Source organism: Pezoporus flaviventris, unplaced genomic scaffold, assembly GCF_033815535.1.
Source record: "Pezoporus flaviventris isolate CSIRO_AGI_PZ_B2104156 unplaced genomic scaffold, CSIRO_AGI_Pfla_v1 ptg000081l, whole genome shotgun sequence".
NCBI classification, from domain to species: domain Eukaryota; kingdom Metazoa; phylum Chordata; class Aves; order Psittaciformes; family Psittacidae; genus Pezoporus; species Pezoporus flaviventris.
Genome location: NW_026892629.1, coordinates 3,981,078 through 4,001,901, shown reverse-complemented (window position 1 = coordinate 4,001,901; position 20,824 = coordinate 3,981,078). Strand labels below are relative to the sequence as shown.

Sequence of the window (20,824 nt, the reverse complement as noted above, 5' to 3'; positions counted from 1 at the left end):
CTATGAAATGGATTTTAATCAGCATTTTATTTTAATGCAATGCTGATTTTTTCCTTTATGTAGTAAATACAATTTTTTTTTCCCTGTGCCACAGGTGGCTAACGCTGACATACCCCTCCCAGACACAGCAGGGAAAACGTTATTTATCTTGTCTGCAGTTCCAGGTTTCTGAACGCCTGTCCAGAAAGCTTTTTTTTTTTTTTTTTTTTTTGCACGCAGCACAAGCATTTCAGCCCCTCTCAGCTATCTTGAAACCGTGTTTCTGAATGGTTCGAAGGTTTCCAGGGATGCTGCTTTATCCCCTGCTCCTCCCCCGGTAGCCAGCCCTGAAAGGGAGCCGTGGCAGAGGCGGGAGCGGCCGTTAAAACGGGCACGTGCCGCTCTCGTCGAGTGGGGCTTCGTAATGCCGAAAAGCGGGCTTTGGCGCCCGGCCGCGGTGAGGGAGTGCTGCGGGGAGCCGCCGGCAGCCTCTCTCCGCTCCTGCCCTCGGCCGTATCTCCTGGCTCGGCTCCCCTGTGGAAACCACACACCCCTCTTTCCTAGCCTGACTTTGGGGACACGGCCTGGCGGAGCTGAGAGCAGGGGGCGGGGTGTAGGGGTGTGTCCTGCTCCCTGCCCGGAACACCGGGGTCTTTTTTCCCGGCCGGCGGAGGCTCACTCAGTCACTGGCTGGTCCGGGACGGGACGAGGCAGCAGCTTGGCTGCTCTGCGGCCATGACATGGAAAAGTTTGCCGCTCCTCTTGCTTCTGGTGGCGCTCGGCAGCCGGGGCCAGTCGCCGCCTCCGCCGTCGCCGCAAAGAGGTAGAGGGGAGCGGGGAGCCTGTGCCTCACGTGCTCCGGCCGGGGCTGCGGAGCACGTTAAGGGGGAAGGCGACCTCGCAGCCGGCTCGGGAGCCCTTGTGGTGTCGGGAGGGTTGAGGGGGACAGGGACCGAGCGTGACAAGCAGCCCCTAGTCTCTTCAGGACTCAGCGAGGGAGTGCTGCCGGTACATGGGCCGGGCCGATGAGGGCTTCTGCGGCGCCGGAGCCGACCCCGGGCACTGCTGCCTGCGGGGTGCCTAACGGCGAGCCGGTCTGTGCGTCCCCTCCTATCTCCTTATGCCCTTGTCTCCCGTTCTCCTCGTTAACTATCTCTCGCTTTTATGAAGAGACAAAGTCACGGTTCAGAGCATGGCAGATGAGCTGCATTGTGACTGAAGACGGGGCAGCAGAGCATACTTGATTATCGTTTAGGGACGACTGGACATGTCCTGGTCCGGGCAAACGTCACATAATCTTTATGGGCTGATACGCTGACAACCCCTCTCAGTGCTGCGCCCGTCTTAGAGGAAGCTAGGTAGCAGGCTACTGAAACAAATGCGAGCAGCTCTGGCTGTTGTTACTTAAGGTAGCAACCTTGATGCACTGATGCAGCAACACAGCTTTTTTTTTTCCCGTGTTAAAAACTAACCCCAACTGGAATAGGAACAGAGTTAATTGTATCTTGCACGAGTAGTCAATGTAATACACAATGTACAGTCTTTAGGTGTATTGGCACTAAGTGGGGTTGGTTTGTTTGCTTGCTTTTTCAGTTAGTATTATGTGGAAGGATAAAAAAGGGTGCTGTGTGGATATGGGAGAAATAAACTTTATTAGCTGTCCTAGGAAATGCTTGAAAGCCCTTCAGCTCACAGTACTCCTTCTGGTGCCTGCATTTGTTGCTCTTTACATTTTTAGCCTTGCTAAGAAGAATTTAGTAAGGAGACACCATGGGTGTTTTAAAATAAAACTAATTAAAGCCACTGGAATAACAGCTAGCTTCTATTTGACCTTGTCACACTATAGACTAAACACTTTTGGATTAGGTATTTTTAGGGTTTAGGCTTGATTTTTCGAGAACACGATGCATTGTCATTTTATGAAAAAAATGTCCCAAGCAGCTCCCTCCTTAATACTAATTTTGCTGTGTGAGGATAAACTACAGTTGAAGTATCTGTGTAGACAAAAACTCATGCAGAATTAGACTGTGTTTAGATGATGACTTGTTGGTAAACACTGAAGACTGAGATTTTAAAAGTAGAGCATTTAAGACTTCATACATCATGCATTTTCCTCCTGCATTTTTTTTTCTTCTGTGAGCTAATTAATTTGTTCAGCTAGAAAAATACTGATTTGGCATTTCTTGTAATTCTCTCTCTCTCACACACACATGTGGAGCCCCTTTATGAAAATGTACTTTTCTTTATGCAGTTTCTTGGGGTTTTTTAACCTCTGCAGTAAAGGGATCTGATCATAATTTTCCTTTTAAATGACAAGTGGGTGTCTTGGGCATTCATCTGTTGCATCATTGGTGTTATGTTATAACCAAGTTCTTATAATTCAGTGAGGAGCACTATGACTTTTAATTAAATGTTAATAATGTGATGATTCGACCTTCTAAACCTCATAGCTGAATTCAAGTGCTGGCCTGCCAAATTTTTAAGCCATTTACTGTTTTCTAAATTTCTAAGATCTCTTAACAGCTGCTAGGAGGTGCTAGTACTATGTAGATATCAGTGTGTTGCCCAGCCATAGAAGTAATGAACTCCTTTCTAATGAAAAAAGTTTGAGAAGTCTGACTTTGTTGAAGTCTTGGGGGATTTTTAACATGTAACAGACAAGAATGTGACTAGACCCATGGTTTATACCTTTAGATTTACAGCTTGTGTTTTTCCACTTAATAGTGATTTGGTAATAACCATAACGTAGGCTAGTAAATATTGCTCTCTAATTGTTAGCACCAGTTGGATGTCTGGGGAGAAGATTATGTAACAGAGCTGCAATGCTTGGAAAAACAGTATTTGAGGCATCACAATGAATTCCCATGTTGTTTTTTAGAACAGAACAGTTCGAGAACATTTTGCACCTCAAAGATGAGAACAGTCTGTAATTCTGTGTTGGTGGGTTTTTGTGTGTGGTGTTTTTAAAGGTTTTTTGTTTTGGTTTTTTTTTTTTTTTTTCAAGTTGGTAGGAGATTTACAGTCGTCAGAAGCCTGGAGTTAATTTTAAGCTCAATTTTTTTTTTTTTTTTCTTCAGCTACACATTTGTTCTTTGTTCTTCTGTTGTTTGAACACTAAGTAGCCATGTAGAATTTCTCATAAAATGGAAGAATCAGAACCAGAAAGGCATGTGCATTCTATAACTGTGTTTCTTAAAGGTATGCGTAACTTGTGGTTAAAGCAAATTCACTGAAGTGTTATATAATGTTCCTTTTGAATGTTGAACCTTGCTCTGTCTTCTTTCCTATGGAATTTGAGAGAACTAAAACAATAGTAGTTTAGAAAGGAATAAACCCCTTGTTTTTAGCCTTGAATAATTCAACCTTTTATTAAGAGGTCTAAGTATCTATCGTGGGAGAGAACTGAAGCTATGTATCTGTAAAAGGTGAAATGGAAGGGGCAGGGCTGAGGAACATACCCTGCACAGTAACTTGATCTGTGGTGTCAGCTGCTGGCATCAGTGGAGATAACTTATAAAGGGCAGGTGCTTCTTAGCATCTCACAAATCGGAAGTGTAAGTTGAATCCAAGAGGTGATGTATATAGGATACTTATAAAGTCAAAGTGAAATTTCTCACTTGAAAGAGAGATTGGGATGAGTGTCAGCCTAGTGTTAACAGAACAGGACTGGTGACAGTTGGACTGGTGGCAGGTTGGTCAGTATTTTTAAATTTGTGTAGGTTCTTTAAATGGGTTTTCAGAATTTAGTTCAAAACTGTTCTTTCATATATTATCTCACAGAAATGAGGAGTTGTAAGATTCCTTCCCACATACATACATGTGTATATATTGTACACTGTACTCTGAAAAGTCAAGGGAGATGGATAATGGGGCACAATTCTTATATTTCACATATGAAGATTGAAGAATGTTGTTTGAACTTGGGTTCTCTGTTTCTGGAGACAAAAAGCCTGATGCTGTTAATGATGATGTTAATGTCATCTGGTAAAGCAAAAGTAAAGTCTCCTATTTCTTTTTAGGGACCTTTTTGGAGTAAGGTCAGTCTTCAAAAATGACCACCCCCGGCTGTAATCTTGATATAGAGAGCATTTCCATCATGGTTGATGGCATTTAACTAAAACATTCTGCTGCTTTTATTTGAGGAATGGTGCTTGTAATGTTTTAGTTGGTACTGAAAAGAATAATGTTTGTGAATTTGCATCCTACTTTCCTGAGAGAATAAGGCTTAGGTATTTTCTCTGTTTATCAGCTTGTTGTCACCTAAATAAATTTTTTGAAGCTGTTGTGCGGTATCAGCTAATTTTGAAAATTCTGTAGAAATCTTTATGACAATCACTGAAAATCAATGGCTTTTTGGGAGAAAGCACTTCCTATTCTGTGAGAGGAAAGGTAGAATTTAGCCATTATCTAATCCGTTCAGTCTGGTTAGTCAACATCTTTAGCGCTCTGGCTTCAAAAATGTGAAGGAGAATACAAAGGAGAGTTGTGAAGCGCAGGCATAAGTGTCTTACAGTGTGTAAAATTCTGTATATTATATGTTAAAAAAAGGAGGTTTTTAATATAATTTCAGGATTTTATAGCAGGTAACAAGCCTTGTTTGCTTAAGGTGAACTAGCCCCAAAATTCTGGGAGATGCTACTCAATAATATGTTGTGATCCCTCATAATTTCTTACTTCTAAGTTGTTGTCCATAGTATTTTCTTACAGTTTAACATCTGGTTGAGAAAGTGAAAGCAGAGGGTATTGATGCGTGTTTCACGTTTAGGATGTGATAAAGGAAAACACAGTACTTAAAGGCCAACCTAAGGTATTGCAAATAAGTAGAATTGCTGAGACTGACTGGAGACATGAATTTATGTGCTGCTTGTGTGCATGTTTTAACTAGTAATAACCACAGCCAAACTGAGTGAGGTAGGTCTTGTGCAGGAATGTGTGCATTTGTCCAAGCAACAAATAAAACCACAAAATGCACTTTATGTTTAAATCCTGTATTATTAATTTTTCCTCCTACAGTTTTTTTTTCTTATTAGGCTTGACTAAAGTCAGAGCAGTGTTTTTTTTTTTTTTTAACCTGTTCTAAAAATCTGCTTTAAATAATGCAGCAAAATATCATTTTTAATTAATTCAGGCTGGAGGAAGGAATCCACCCACACATGTTCTAATTTCTTATCCAACTACTTAGACTGACAGTATTTTGGAATAAGAGGCAGTATGAATTCCTGGTGCAGTTTGGGTTGCTTTGGTTTTTTGGCTGCTTTTTTTTTTTTTTTTTCCCATCTCCCCAAGTCTGGATTCCTTGCATTTGTAGGTCAGGAATGAAGATAGGACACAAATACATGCAAATGTGAACCAGTATGTGTACCTGATTGTCTCCTTTTCCAAATTCTTTCTTAAATAATTGCTGGATTTTTTTTTTTTTCATGAGAGTTCTGTCTAGACTATCTTGAGAGCTCATTTGTCTCACACAACTCAGGCCACACTAATAATACAGGCCAAATCTTGCTTATAGATGGAAAATACAGACAAATACATTATTTTTGCTGAACTTTATATTGACTCCATCCATGTATTTGAAACAGGAAAGGGAATTCCTTGGCATTTGCCAGTAAAGCTAGAGGTGGCTCCTGCTGATGACTACGTGTTCTTTATCCTCTTGTAGCCGCTACTGTAGTCGATAGCTGATTCTAATTCCTGCTTTTACACAGTTTTGGTGCTCTCTTCAGTCTGAAAATGTAGATAAGAGAGGTACTGAAGAAAATGGCAATGAGTTTGGACCACTTCCGTACCATAGATAAGGTAGAGATCAGGCATTTCCCCCCCCCCCCCCCATGTATTAATTTATTTATTTCGATTAGGAAAAATGATAGGATTTCCAGAAAAAATGAACTTGAGTTTGTGTGACTTTTGTTCTGAGAAATAAAGAAGATTTCTCGGGATTCTTGCAAAACTCAAAACAAATAGCTGTTACTACCCTCAGTGTTTTTAGCAGTTCAGTTTCCATTAGTTATACCTTAGCATCACAAGGATTTTCTTAGGACTCTGCTCCCTGCCAGATTCTTCTTGCAGACATTGTCTTTGAATTAGACCTTGTAATAACATTTGACTGTAAAGCAGCTGTAGCAGTATTATGCCAGGGAACTCTTGTGAAACCTCAGGAAGAATAATGAACATTGCTGCAGAGTAGATTATCCAAATACCATTGCCATGCCTCATTCTGTCCCAACTGACATATGTATCTACTACTGACATAATTTAGGATGGAATAAAAAAAAAATCTAAAAAGTGAATAAAATAGGATTTAAAAATAAATTTATAGCTATATCAATTTTTTTAATGGCAAATGACTGTATCTTGTCTTCTTCACTAACCCCAATGAGTGGGGGCAGTCTTTGAGGTCAGTTAGAAAGCAAAATGCCTCTAAGCATACTGTGTATTTCCCACTGCTGTAGGAAAATGGAGCAAAGCTGGGGATTGACAATCAGGAGCTTAGAGGTGCAAGAAAAAGAAAAAAGAAATTAGAAGCACTGCTTTTCTGCACAATTCCAGTGAGGGTTGCTTTGGGATTTAATTTTTTTTTTTTTTTTCATATACACTAGCTTCAGCAATGAACCCTGAGAGTTTTAGATGCTACTTGCACTAAGGCTACCTCTAGGTTTTGTTTGAAGATGCTGAATATAGCTATGTGTTCATCTGTACTAAGTGCTCAGCAGCCTATGGTCGTGTTCCACAGAAATACCTAGGTAATCTGTATTATAGGGAAAAACATTATATATAAACTTTCCTGGAGTATATCCCACATTGAGAATGCAGAGCTACTGCTATACTTTTGTTGCTGAAAAAGTCAGGGAGAAGTGTCCTGATTTAGCAACAATCAGTTGCTAATAGTAGTAGTAGTTCCTACTAGCTGGTGCAGTGCTGTGTTTTGACCTTAGTCTTAGAATAATGCTGATAACACACCAGTGTTTTAGTTGTTGCTGTTAAAAGTAAATAGCATTATTTATACATATTATTGTGTTTCTAAATATGTGTGATGAGATACTGGGTGCAATTATAACTATTTTGTGTGTTTTCTAAGCCGTAATTGCTGCAATGGTAGAGAATATGAGTAGCCTGGAATTGAAAGCCAGAGAAATCTATGAAACAAGAAGAAATGCACATCTTTCAGAGAATGCAAAGTAACATACAAAATATAACACAGAGGGATTTTGAATTTGCTATTTGAAACCACCAGAAATAGAATGTGTATGTTTGTGCAAATCCTAAATTGCTGATTTGAGTGTGATGCAGTTGCCTATCTAATTTAGTTGTCTGAATTGTGCATGCATTTTTTTGTAGTGTCAACAAAAAGATGTTTGCAGAGCATTAGAAGTACGCTTCATGTGTTTAACCTTAAGCCATTGTTGACAATACTGAACTTGTTAATATTACCTGGAAAAAAAAAAAAATCTTGATACCATTTCATCCCTATGGATAACTTTTTAGTCACTTTTTATGACAGCTGGGGAAAAAAACCCAATTGTGAATGTAAGAATTGCCATACACAGTACTTGGCCTAAACCAGAGTTCATTTCTCATTGACTTTTGATTTTGGAGGAATTGTTAATTGAAAAATTTGAAATATACACACTGAATTCTTCTCCTAAGCATAGTGTCTTTCTACACCTGGGCAAAGCCTTCTAAATTAGCTCCATTGTATGAAGGTTGTGTGTTGTGTGGGTTTAGGGTCTGTGTGAGTGTGCTTATTCCTCCCAGTCGCTTTTGGTATGCTTATATAGTAAATATGGCAAATATTTTCTAAATTCAGAGTAGGTGGAAAGCTTTTACGTGCATACCCTATAATCGTTGATTATGCATGCAGCTTCAGTTTCCTCCCCCAGCTGCATCTTTGACATGGAGAATAAGGCAGTCACTTGGCAGCAAAATTAATAAATGCTATATCAACTTCATAGCTTGTTAACCAGAGAGGAGAATGCACTGAGCTTGTTTGCCATATTGGTAGGAGTTATTTAAAACTGACTTTGAAGCTCATAGTTTAATGGGTGAAAGAACTTTTTGTGGTATAGAAAAGTGACGGGAAAAACAACAATAATCATGATCATCATCAAGAGCTTGAGTCTTGTTCTTGGGGAAACAAGACACTATCCCAGAAGAATAAAGTGGAACTCAAGTTGTTACAATGGGTCATTTGTCTGTTAATTGGAGATACACCTTATCCTTTTGTCAATATTGTTACTCTCATTATTTCACTTCTGTCTGTCCTACTTAGATGATAATACCTAAAGGGATGCAGCTGTGGTCTAATGTATTGGGTCTTCATGATACTAACACATCTGTGGCTGTTTGTGCAGTACTTTGCTCCTACTTAAAATATCTATTTGTTCCAAAAGATCTGTATAAAACTTCTGTGATTTAGAGGTGATGATAGGTTCTTATGCAAATGTTTGTTTTAATGGTCTGCTTCTTGCTTCCACCTGTTGTGTTTCATCTTAAGTCCCACATTATAACTCAAAATAGTAAAATCACATGTATGCCACTAGTAAGAGAGAGATCAGTGCTTGGCTTGGTGTGTTACTTTGGATAGAGTAAAACTCTGCTTATAATACTTTGCACAGTGTTTTCCTATTTTTCATTATCTATGCAAAATCTGTTGTGTGGTGGTTTTTTGTGGGGTTCTTTGGTTTGTTTTTTTTTTGTTTGTTTTTGTTGTTTTTTTTTTGTCATAGAACCATTGCTTGGGAAATATACGGTACTTTTTGAGGGGAAAAGTCTGGGAAAGAAGGTTATTGATATCTCAGAATGAAAATTAAAATAGTTAAATATTCTGTGAGATGTTTGCTAATAAACAAAGCCTTTTGATTCAGGAATTAACCTTTGCTGGTATTAAGCCTTGGTTATATATTCCAGGATTTTGTATTCCTTAGGATTAAAGTAGAAGTGCCATATATACAGAACGTGACGTGATGCTGGATCACATGTATAAAGTAGTTCAAGAGAAAAATATTGGTAATGAGCAAACTAATGAAAGATACAGAGTAATTTCTGATTGTGTTTAGCATTATAGAGGACACAGGTAATTCTCTCAGGATTTTGATGCATAAAGCAGATATGGAGGGATAGAAACTGGTTTATTAAGTTAGCAGCTCTGGGTTTAGGATTTGTTGTTGGCATGAATATGTTTTCATGGAATCGGCTTAGATACAGATTGGTTAAGGCTGATGATTGGTATCAGCTCAGCAGCTCTAGTAGAACAGAGAATCTGAGATTTATGGAAGGATGTAATACTAGCTGTGAAAGTGCTGATAAAGTAATGACATATAACTGTTGAACAGGTTTATGAACAGCCTCATTAGAGGGGAAATGGAAGCTGGCAAATGTGATGCTAATAGTTAAAAAGGCCTTGCATGGTGAACTTGTAACTATAGTTTTAGAACTTAACACAGTTGTAGACATGAGATAGAATAGAATTTGTAAGTACACAGATACATATTGATGTGATTGCAAGAGCCAGGGTGTCTTTTGTATATTATATGGATAAGCTTTCCAAAATTTGTGTTAGACATATCAATAAGGACTTATTATAGTATTACTTGGTTTTCAGAAGAGCATTTTAGAATATTCCTGAATATCTTAGGGCCCTGGTATCATGGATTAAAAAGGAAAGAACTCCATTTATAGAAGAGTTCACAAAGGTTTTGCCAAGGTAAATGCCTGGCTGGGGTGGAAGAATTAGTCTTAAATTAAATTTATAAACATAACCATTAGTTATATTGGAAACTATTCAGTAATTTCTTGTAATAATAGTAGTGATCTGCAGAGCCTCTTCAGTTAATGTGAGAAAATTTGCTAAAATAGGGTGCAGCCAGTTTCTTATGTCTTGGTTATTAAAAATCCAATATATATACATAACTGTAAGCTGCTGAGAGTCCTCAGAAACTGCAGGTTTATAGACCATCACTTTTCATGTGACTCTCTCCGACTCTGTGGAACATGGGATAATTTGTAGGCAATCTGCTTCAAAATGGTGAAATCTGTTGTAGTGAAAATAGATAGTGCTTTTAATCTTCTACCTCATTTCTGTGCATTTGTGAAACAAATGGGTTGCACATTTCTCATACAAGAATCTCTCGTCTCACTTTTTCTTCATCATAGCTTTAAATATTCTGTAAATATTTTCATAAGAAGACTTATGCCTGGAAACATGAGGAATCAGCGCAGAAAATTCCACTGCATAGGGAATGATTTAGGAAAAGTAAGGCTTAAACAGTTTTGATATAAGTTGTTGCAAAGTGCAAACAATCCCTACTATAATATGCATAATGTGGACTTTAACTACTACCTCTCTTCCTCTGTTAATAGCAGTCTTTACTGTGTTGCTGTTCTGACAACGGTTTTGTTTTTTTTTTTTTTTTCCCTAACTGTTGCATGGGCTATTAGTTTTGTTTAAAAGAAGCTGAGCAGCTGAGTAGTGTGTGCCTAAAGATTACTTGACAAATCCCCAGGGCCAAATGTGCCTATAGGAGCTTTTATACTGCCCAGGTATGACTTTGAACTTGCTGTGTGAAGGTCACTGGTTTAGACTCTTCCCTTGGAACTGAGTTGATTTAGGAATTAAAGGGAATTTTGGCTGCATGGTATGAAAATAAATATTTCCAGTTAACTGAAAATCTGTTGGTGAATTAATCCATTAATTGATCTAAGTACCTCTGCAATATAACATTTAGTTTCAAAGTGAATCAACATTGTTAAGACAATCTAGAATGAGATGAAATTACTCTGCTCAATCTGTTTCATAAACTTGAGTAATTATTGACTTTTATGTTAAAAAGCCATTAGATTCTGCACAGCAGGCATTTAAATCACTTCTGGAAATAGTTTAAAAATGTAACATCTGTCTATAGTATGACAGTTCCTGTACAATTATTTTCTAGAAATGAAACAGAACGTGTATATTCCCTGCTAAACCAGTTCCACAGAGAGTCCAAGGAAATAATTTTGTCTCGTTTGCTATCTGGCTTTCCTTTACGGCTGTTAGTAGAAATATCTGAGTAAAATACCTATTTGTTTCAAGCCCCCTCAGAGTGAAAGTTAGGTTTGTTTGAAGTTACAGTGAAATTCTTACTGCCTTCTTCATGACAGGAATTTAATTCCCAGTGTTTATAAAGGGAGCATACAACCCAGAACATCTTGTTCTGTCTTAATGTTCAGCTGAACATGTGTGTGTAAGCATTTTATTTTTACAATGACTGGAAGAGCGAGAGGAACCGGGGAGTCACAGAGGTATCAGAATGAATAGTTAAACAGACGCATTAGCTGTAGTTGAAAACTAGGGAGTGAGTGACTATGTAGAGCTATTGAGAAGCATTTAGTGCTGCTTCCTGTTTAAATGAGGTTTGTTTCTATCTTTGTATCAGCTCCCTTGACTTTATAGTGGTACCTAAACAGTGAACAAAACCAATTAGCTTTTAAGATAAACTAATTGTGGAAATCAGTTGCATTCAAGGGGAAGGTCTTTAAAATGACTTTAGGTGGATCCACAGTAATCCCTTCTGTTAGGAATTAAACTTTTCTGTGTCCAAGATGATGTTTTCGCTGTATCAGCTAGGCTGAAGAAGCCGCTGCTCTACATGTGTGAGGATCAAAATATTAACTGTCATGTCATCAGATGGTACTTCTAGAATTCCACTCTTCTGTTTCATGAACATTCATCACTCTGACATGTGCACTTATGGGTATGTATGTTTTATGAAATACTTGGCTAGTGGTAATTTCAAATAGGTTGATAATTCTTTATGTAGAAATAATTACTGTAATATTTAACAGTACAAAGAAACTTCAGCAAGGAATTCAGCCTTTATTGGATCAAGTGTCTTAAGTAGTTAGCTCAAGGTTTTAGAGGCTTCTAGAGTAATTTAGATTAATTTTTAGTAGGGAAAGCTTACTATATCTGGCATAATTTTTTAGATTTTAAGGTAGATTTAATGTGCAACAGTGTATTTAGGCTTACTGAACCTAAAGAGATTTTAAGATATGATGCTTTTCAGCCTTAGTTTCCACTAGGAAATATAATTACCATGAAAGAAATTAGTGTATTTTGTTTGAATAATTTACTAGTTTTTGAATTCATTGTTCCAAATTGGTAAACATACAAGCCATTTTCTTCCTGAATATCCTTGCACATTAGTTGTAAAATAAACTCTTAAATTTTAACATATTAACTTTTAACTCTAGTTATTGCTAGCAAATGTTATATTTTACTAAAATCTTCCTCCATATTCTTAACTAAATTTTTTTGTCTCCAGTGTGCCGTGCTATACAATGGAGGACTTTGGTTTCAAAGAATCATAGAATGGTTTGGATTGGAAGGGATCTTAAAGATCATCTAGTTTCAAACCCCTGCCATGGGCAGGGACACCTTACTACACCAGGTTGCTCAAAGTCCCATCTGACCTGGCCTTGAAAACTGCCAGGAATGGGGCAACCACAGCTTCTCTGTGCAACCTGTGCAGTGTCTCACTACCCACATAGTAATGAATTTCTTCCTAATATCTGAATCTACCCTCTTTCAGTTTAAAACCACCCTACCTTGTCTTATCACTACCTGCCCTTGTCAAAAGTACCTCTCCAGCTTTCTTGTAGCCCCCCCTTTAGGCACTGGAAGCTGCTATAGGGTCTCCCCAAAACGTTCTTTTCTCCAAGCTGAACAAGCTCAGCTCTCTCAGCCTGTCTTGGTAGGTGGTGCTTCAGCTTATCAGCTGTTTTGTAGCCCTCCTCTGGACTTGTTCCAACAGGTCCATGTCTTTCCTGTGCTGAGGGCCCCAAAGCTGAACAGAGCACTCGAGGAAGGGTCTAACAAGAAAGGAGTAGAGGAAGAGAATCGCTTCCCTTGACTTGCTCATGCCTCTTTTGATGCAGCCCAGCATACAGTTGGCTTTCTGGGCTGTACACACACATTGCTGGGTCACGTTGGGCTTATCAACCAACACCTTTTCCACTCAGGACTGCTCTTAACCCATTCTCTGCCTGGCCTGTAGATGTGCTGGGGATTGCCCCAACCCAGGTGCAACCCCCACCCGCTTTGCACTTGACCTTATGGAACATCATGAGGCTCATGTGGTCCCAGGTCCCCCTGGATGTTCTCTCTTCCCTCCAGCATGTAGACCACACCACACAGCTTGGTGACATCAGCAAACTTGGTGCAGCGGGTGCACTCAATTCCGCTGTCCGCGCCACTGACAAAGATGTTAAACACCACCAATATGGCTCCAGTACTGAGCCCTGAAGAAGAGCACTTGTCACTGATCTCCCCTTAGTCATCAAGCCTTTCATCACAGTGTGTGTCATTCTACTTAAGATGTAACATACATGTTTAGAATTACTGCATGTTACTAAGCTACATTAAAATTACAACTGAATTAGTTATCTAGGACTTTCAGTACTGGGGAACGATTTTGAGTGAATCTGAATTTTTTACATTTGACTATGGATATAGGCTTGAGATAGAGACCATGCAGTTTAAAACAGACAGATTGGCTGCTAGACATTCCATAGCTGTGGCAACGTAGACTGCTTTAATGTAAGGAGAAACAATTACGGGGATTGTAGCTATTCTGATGTACTTTGCTTTTTGAAACAGTATTTTTAAGAACATTCTAGACTAGAAACGGGTCATATTTCTCACCCTGTAAGAAGCCTTTTTTTTATTCCAGTAGTATTCTTTATCCATCCAGTTTCTGTATGGAATTTCTCTGCATAACTTCCACTAAATGGAAATTACTTGTATCTGTGTAGAACAGATGTGTACTTGAAAGGTAAGCTAAACTGTTCTTTCCACATTTATAAGTGAAGCTTGTACATTGCTATTTAAATAAGTGCATTGTGCTTTTGATATAGTGGATGTATAATGGAATACTGAATTAATTTTATTATTCTGTTAACATTATTCAACTTAGTAGCTTCATGACTTCTGCTCACTGAAGAGCTTATCCTTGGATCTGACAGTTACTTTATACAAAACCTGAAAGGAGATGAGGTGCACACACCTTAATTTTTTCATGATTCAGTCCCTAGTCTGGTAAAAAAGGTTCAGTGGGATTATTTCAGTAGAAACAGAAGTAGTTTTCTCTTGGAAATATATTGTTGTCTGACAAGAGCATCCATTTGTGCACCATCTTCTGTCTTCCTCAGAAAAAGTCACAGTTAATGTTGCAAAGGAATGCAGTTGTTGTCCAGAATGTACTTGTGAAAAGTAGCCACATTTCTGAAAACAGGTACTCTCTGATAAGGGATGGTCTGTTGTTGAGTTCCACTATTTGAAATGTTTGATGTGGGATTATTTGTTTTCTTTAAAATCTGTAATTGATCTGCTTGAATCATACTGACCCAGAGAGAGACTTAGGGTCAGGTTTTCTTCCCAGATAGCAATATTCCAACACAATATTCTGGGAAACTCTTATGGCTGTTGTATTTTTAAGCAATGCATGCCATCATTTACAGGTTTGTATATTCGAAATATATCCTGTTATAATAGTATTTGTGAATATGGGTATTGATTGCCCACATGTATCAGTTGACTAGAAAAATAGCAACATGGCAAGTATCTGTTCTTAAACTGTGATACCTGTATGAAGACAGTCCTCAGTGTTGTGGAGACGATGGTGAAGCCGCCTGTAGAAAGCGCTGTGTAGTTAAAGACACTGTCCTTTACTTAAGACTGCTATGCTTTCAATGTTCTTATTCTACTAATGCTTGCATGTTCAGTATGGGATCTTTGAAAAATATCCAGTTATTGCTATTAGTGGAATGCTTTGTGTTTGCAGAGTCAGACCCTAGAAAAACAAGTAAAAGTTTAGTGGCCTTCTAAGTCAGGTCACAGTGTAGTTTTTTGTCTTTGCTAACAAACTCTTGCAAACTTGGTATTTGAACAACATAAGCAGGGAGTTATAAATTTAAATAAAGGTTAAAAAATAATGTCCTAGATTTGCATCTGGATTTTGTTCCAGTCTTACAACCCAGAGCAACAGCATGCCACATGGGAAATCTGATAATGTTGTGAATCTCTCAACCTTATGCATTCTGATCTTAGTGTGGTTTCCTGTAGTATTGCTGATATGCCAGATAAAACAAGCTTGCATCCAAAATCAACCTCTGTAATAAATGGATGCTCTCTGTTATCCCTATTTGTCCTTTAATCCATGATTAACTGTTCTGTATCACAAAAGGAAAATCATTATTGTATTCAGTCTTGTGTGTATACTCATTTCCAAATGATAAGCAATTGTGGTTTACATGAATGTTTAGTTCAAGTGCAGTTAAATATTATTTTATGCTACATTTAAGTGCAGAAATACTCTTAACTCAGAGCAGCATCTTCAGGGTAACTGCTTTCATGTTTCTTAAATGGCATTTAAACTTTTCACTGTGATGATGAAATTGCTGCGATTTGGCTTCATCAAAGTATTGTTCTGGTTTTGTTTCTTTTCCCATTTACTTGAAATTATGTACAATACATTACATCGTCTGTAGAATTAAACATATGAACAAATACAATTACTTTGTTGTGTCTTGTTGCTGAGTAGAATTTGTGACTAAAAATACCAAGATCTGGTCCCTTTTCTTCCTTTTTTTCTGGCTGTGCACATTTCCATCTGAAGTTTATATGTGAATTCCAAAATCAACATTTCATTATTACATTGAGAGAGCTTTGGTGTCTTTCTGCTCTAAAATATGTAGAATTACACAGTAGCCCCCCATTTCACTTAAGGATTTTCATATTTGTAAATAATCAAGAAAGTTTTGAGAGGGATGTTGCTCTCTTTTATGCAAGAAGAGTCTTAACATTATATTTTTTTAACAACTCAATAAGACATTTCAGAAGCATAACCAAAAAAAGGAGGCTATTACAGAAACCCAAGCCACAGAGACATAAAGTGCTGTGGGAAATATTGATACCAGTTAACATTAGGCATGTGGCTTGATTAGGGAGATATTCTATCAATCATTAATATAGTTATTTTGTTTCATACAGCACTTCAGAGTACAAGTCCGAGGTTCTCTGATTCATCTTCTGAAGGTGACTTGCTCTTATCTAAAGAGAGAGATCAGCTGCCCCCAATTTAGGCACTTTACTTTCTTGTCTGGTACCCTGATAGAAAAAAAAAAAAGTCAGGTCATGAGGAAAGAATTAATACAAGTGAGTAATGATTACATAGTTAGTAATTGAGACCAATACTGTATAGATATAAGGGCAAAGAAAGAATACCAATGAGAAAAAATGTTGGTGAAGTTATAATGTGCCTCTCATGTTGAAAGACTGGAGTAGGCTGGTCTCCATAGGTGAAAAATTATGCATTCTTTTGTTCTCTGAACCAAAGTAATATTTAACAATTTACAGGAAAACAGGTTGAGTAAGAAAAGCAGAAATACCTACACCCTCCCTCTTCTGTCAGCTAGTTTTTAATTTGGGCCAGTGTCCTAGGAGGTAGAAAACATGGATTTAAATCCTTTTGGGAAAATATGGGTGAATTCTCTGTTCTGAAGCTTTTATGTTTGTTTTGGCAATGTATTTCTGAAGCCTTATTAGATGTGAAAGAATGACAAAATTCACAAATCGTGTATCACTTGATAAAGGTGACAGTAACTGAAGTCTTAGATAGTGAGCGATACTTACAGTATTGAGAAGACTTGAAATAACCAGAACTAAAACAAGCCAGAATCTGAGAACTACTTTTTAAAGCTCAAATCTTGCCTTTTTTTCTTTAGTGTTGTAATTTTTGAATACTATAAGGTGGCCATATTTTGTCTATATTGTACTATAGGTACTGGAGGCAAACAAAAGTCTAGATGGCATAGAACAAGACAGAACTGAAGTTGTCAGTGTAAAACACTGCTAATAGAAACCAACTACCAATGTCTTCTGTCGCCACTTGATTACACAGCTATATTCATTGAGGGTTATAGAGACATGGTTTTAATTTGCTTTATAGCTCTGCTTTTCTGTAAAGAAATGGCATCAGTAAAATATTACTTGCAGTTACGGTTCAGTGATATTAGTTAAAGATTGCTATTATGAAAGGAGGGGAAGCATATTTCTGGCTCTCATTGTGAAATGCATGCAGGTTGAATTTGGGAAATAAGTGTGATTGTGAATATGTAAACCCAAGGGGAGACAAGAATAGGAAACCCTTGTTCTTCTTATAGTGGAGCAGTGACAAAATTATAGTTTTCAACCTGTAATGATTTAATTTCGTCTGGTTTAGATAATGCAGACAATTCTGTGTGCATATCAAGAAATTGACGTCTGCAAAATTCTCCATGCGCTATGGAGTGCACATTCCTAGAACTCAGAGTGGCAGAAAGAGAAGGCTTTCAAGCTTTGCTGTGAGAAGTTTATAGATTATTTTTTTTTTTTTTAAACTACCTTAATTTTTATCTTTCTGAAAAATAAATGAGCTCAAGAAATCAGTATTGTATATGGAACTTTGCTTCTGTATTTATTAAGCAAAGTTAGTACCAAATGCCAAGAAATGCTGTTTAAAATTCATTGTGATTTTCTCTATTGTTACTTAGACCAGCCTTCAGGCATTCAAATTTGGAAGAAATGGGCCATCAACCAACTCTGCTAGAACACGTCACCAGTAGACAACTTTTCATGGCTATTCCCATATTTGTTTTTTCCCCTCCTCCCCCAGTGAATCTTCTCTTAATTTTTTTTTTTTTTGGGGGGGGGGGGGGGGGGGGGAGCAGGAAGGGTTGTTAAAATCTAATAGACTCCTTGTAAAGACTCTGTGATTTTTAACAAGGGGTAGGTTACTACATGTGTCATGAAACTTTCTGAGGAGAAGTGGGAAGGGGTTGAGTTGTTTTCTCAGATCTCCAAGGACACAGGATATGGTTGGAATTTTTGCAGACCTAAATGGAAATGTTATGTACAAAAAGGCAAAAAAAATAGATTGCATTTGTGTAGTATGACAAAACCTGAGTCTTGTGAATGGAGCAGCTGTGATCTCCATTACTTTCAGAGAATAGGTGTGGTTCATGTTCACTACCTCACTAGATTTATGTAGTTTTATTTGACAGGAACTTGGCTATCTTGTCGTTGAACTTCAATAGACAAAATAGAATGTAGCTGTTCTCCTTTGAGATATTCTTGTTCTTTTTGTCGAAAGCTGAGCCAACAGAAGATTCTTTGCCTCAATAGCATCAGACATGACAAACAACTGTTACTAGAAAGTCTGCTTATCCTTTTGAGTACATGAATTGCAGTTATGTATGACCTAGAAGTCAATGTTGAGATCATGGCCACTGCAGAGGGTTTTTTTGGTCCAGGTGGCCAGTGGGTTAGCACACTTTAATGTGTTTTCCATATGCTTAAATTTCCGGCGTGTAGAGATTTGAGAACGACTTATGAACTGGGAGAGGCAGGGTTTGTGGAGCCTTTCCTTAACATTGCTGCAGCATGTGAAACATAAGTCACCTGATGAGCAGAGGATTCTATGAAAATTTTTAAGTAATGTCATTGAGTTTAGATGAACTCCAAATACTTTTTTTTTTTTAATAAAGCTGTTTATTAGTTTTTTAAAAAAATAGTATTATTTGGGTGAAAGAGCCACAGTAAAGGTTATTTAAAAAAAGATAATCTAGGTTTTAGTGGGCATAATGAGCATTTGTGGACAACTCTTTTAGTAATTGAACTCCAAAGAGCTTGGGTGCTGCTTCAAGAATTTGGAGGCAAATTGAATTTCTGGATCTGACCTTCTGATGTGGTTTCTTCTCTTGAATGAGAAAAGCCTTAACATATGTATAGATTTAGTTAGGTTCAGGATTGTGAAGCAGGCATGGTTTTCCGTTGCAGAGAAAGGTTGAAGCTTGGATGCAACAGTAATAGTCTTGAGTCCTTCAAGCACTGCTCCACTAATAGTGTTTTGTTGTTTGGCATGAAGAAGATAACACACAAAGGCAGTCTGTGTGGTGTGCTTGTGTTGGGAGTCACAAACTCAAGAGGATTTTATCTTTAATCCTTTGATTTGTGTTTTAATTTCCTAAAAGCTATGTACATTTTGCTCTTGCAACTTATTTTCTTATACTAAAATATGTAAAGCGAATGCTGTTTGCCTCTTTTTGTATTGCTGTAATTTTCTTCTTTTCTTAATGGTGCTTTTCTCCACTCTTCTACTATCTGAAACTAACTTGAAAATTATTTGGTATATAAATCCTATATTATATGTTCAAAAATGAGGTAGAAAACCTAAAATCTACTTTAAGCCCAGAATGATCACTAGGACAGATATTTCATTCCTAGAAAACTAGGCGGTGTGAAACATACGAGACTGTAGAAGGAATTAGGAGGTTATGATGTCTTTTTTTGCAGATTAGGTAGTGAATTAGGGAAGATTTGTCCAGTTGATGGTATGAGGCAAATCGCTGTAGCTAAGGGTCTGATTTCAAGCTTTCTATTCTGCAGAACTCTGTCAGATATTGGCCACACCTTTTTGTCAATATGCTGTCATTCAGGTTTAAGATCCTCTTTGAATGGTAGTAGCAATAGGGAACAAAGAGAAAGTAAGTTGTGCAGCTCTGAATGTGGGTTGTATGGTGGTTTGTTTTTTTGGTTTTTTTTTTTTTGGTTGTGTGTTTTGGTTTTGTGGTTTGTTGTTTTTTTTTTTCCCCATGAAGCTTGCACTTCTGAACATCATGTGGTCTCTTGACAGGAACAGTTTTGGTCACCTATGTTACCAAGACCCTCAAAGGCAAAATTTGACCATATACTGGGAGATCAGTACTTCAGGTGCATTTCTATGCCTGTTTACAAGGACAGAGCTTCCTTCTCTCACCTTCTCTTGCCTTCTTTTTGTCTTTCTCTCAATGTCACTGCCTTCCCCCACCCTTTGACATTGGTTTCCTCTTTTTCTTGTGTCTTGCATTGATGCTTGTCAGCCAAGGACAGATCCTTTAATGTAACAGTTCAAATAAAATCATTGGTCAGAGCTTAATAGAGTTATAAAATTTTGTTGCTCAGTCTTAATTAAAAATACAACCTAAACAAATATAGCTAGCAGAAATCTTAATCCTATACTCTAACATCTCAAGATTATTAATCTATAATTGGTCCTGTGCAGGTCAGACAGAGATCTTGCCTTAAGAAATCAGCCTCCAGCTTTAGGTCTAAAAGTAATTGAGAAGTTTGATAAATCTATATTAGCAATCCTGGAACTTTTGGAAACTTGAATTATGATTCAGTTTATTATTCCACATCCATTTAAATTAATGTCCTTTGTAGTTTGGAAGTTCCCCATATCCAAAGGCAAAGCAGTTTGGTCCAAGCCTTTGATACTGTTGTACATCAGTCTCATACTTACGGATGAGCAATATGAGACTTATAGGAAGGGATGAGATCATTAATTAGGCCAACAAGTTTACTTAGGGAAAAACTGAAGAGCTTTTTTGGGTGCACAGGTCTTCCTTTAGATATTAAAATAAGGTATCTTAGTAATATATATATATCTCATCAAAAGACACAGGAAAAAAGTTTTAAGTTTCTGAAGATTGTAACAGTATAAATTGTTTGAAACCTCAGTAAATACTTACGAAGTGATATTTGTGATCTGCTAATAGCCACCTTTCCTTGGTACAGGACTCTATTCAGGAAAACATGAGAAATGACTTGCTGGTTGGGGAGGCAGGCTTGTAGGGGTGGCAAGATCTTTAAAGAGATGAATGAGTGTAGTTTGTGGGAGAAGTAAAAACTTCAGGAACATGAACTTAGAAATCTTCTTAAAGGCTTATGAATTATGATCCAGGTCTTTTATGGACAGAAGTTACCTTTAGTGCATGCTGTAGATCTGTCTAG

General features: G+C 37.7%; 1 protein-coding gene across 6 annotated transcripts in view; it reads left to right on the top strand.

The window, feature by feature from the left end:
* Positions 1-621: 621 nt before the first annotated feature.
* The window catches only part of LAMA2 (laminin subunit alpha 2), a 368,512-nt gene continuing 348,309 nt past the window's right edge, over positions 622-20,824 (top strand). For 5 of the 6 annotated variants that reach the window (XM_061474973.1, XM_061474970.1, XM_061474968.1 and 2 more), the window contains exon 1: positions 622-802. In XM_061474973.1, coding sequence (XP_061330957.1) covers positions 715-802 — 88 coding nt within the window. In that variant the 5' untranslated portion in view covers positions 622-714. The remainder of the gene's footprint in view (positions 803-20,824) is intronic. The other variant, XM_061474972.1, reaches the window with a different exon arrangement.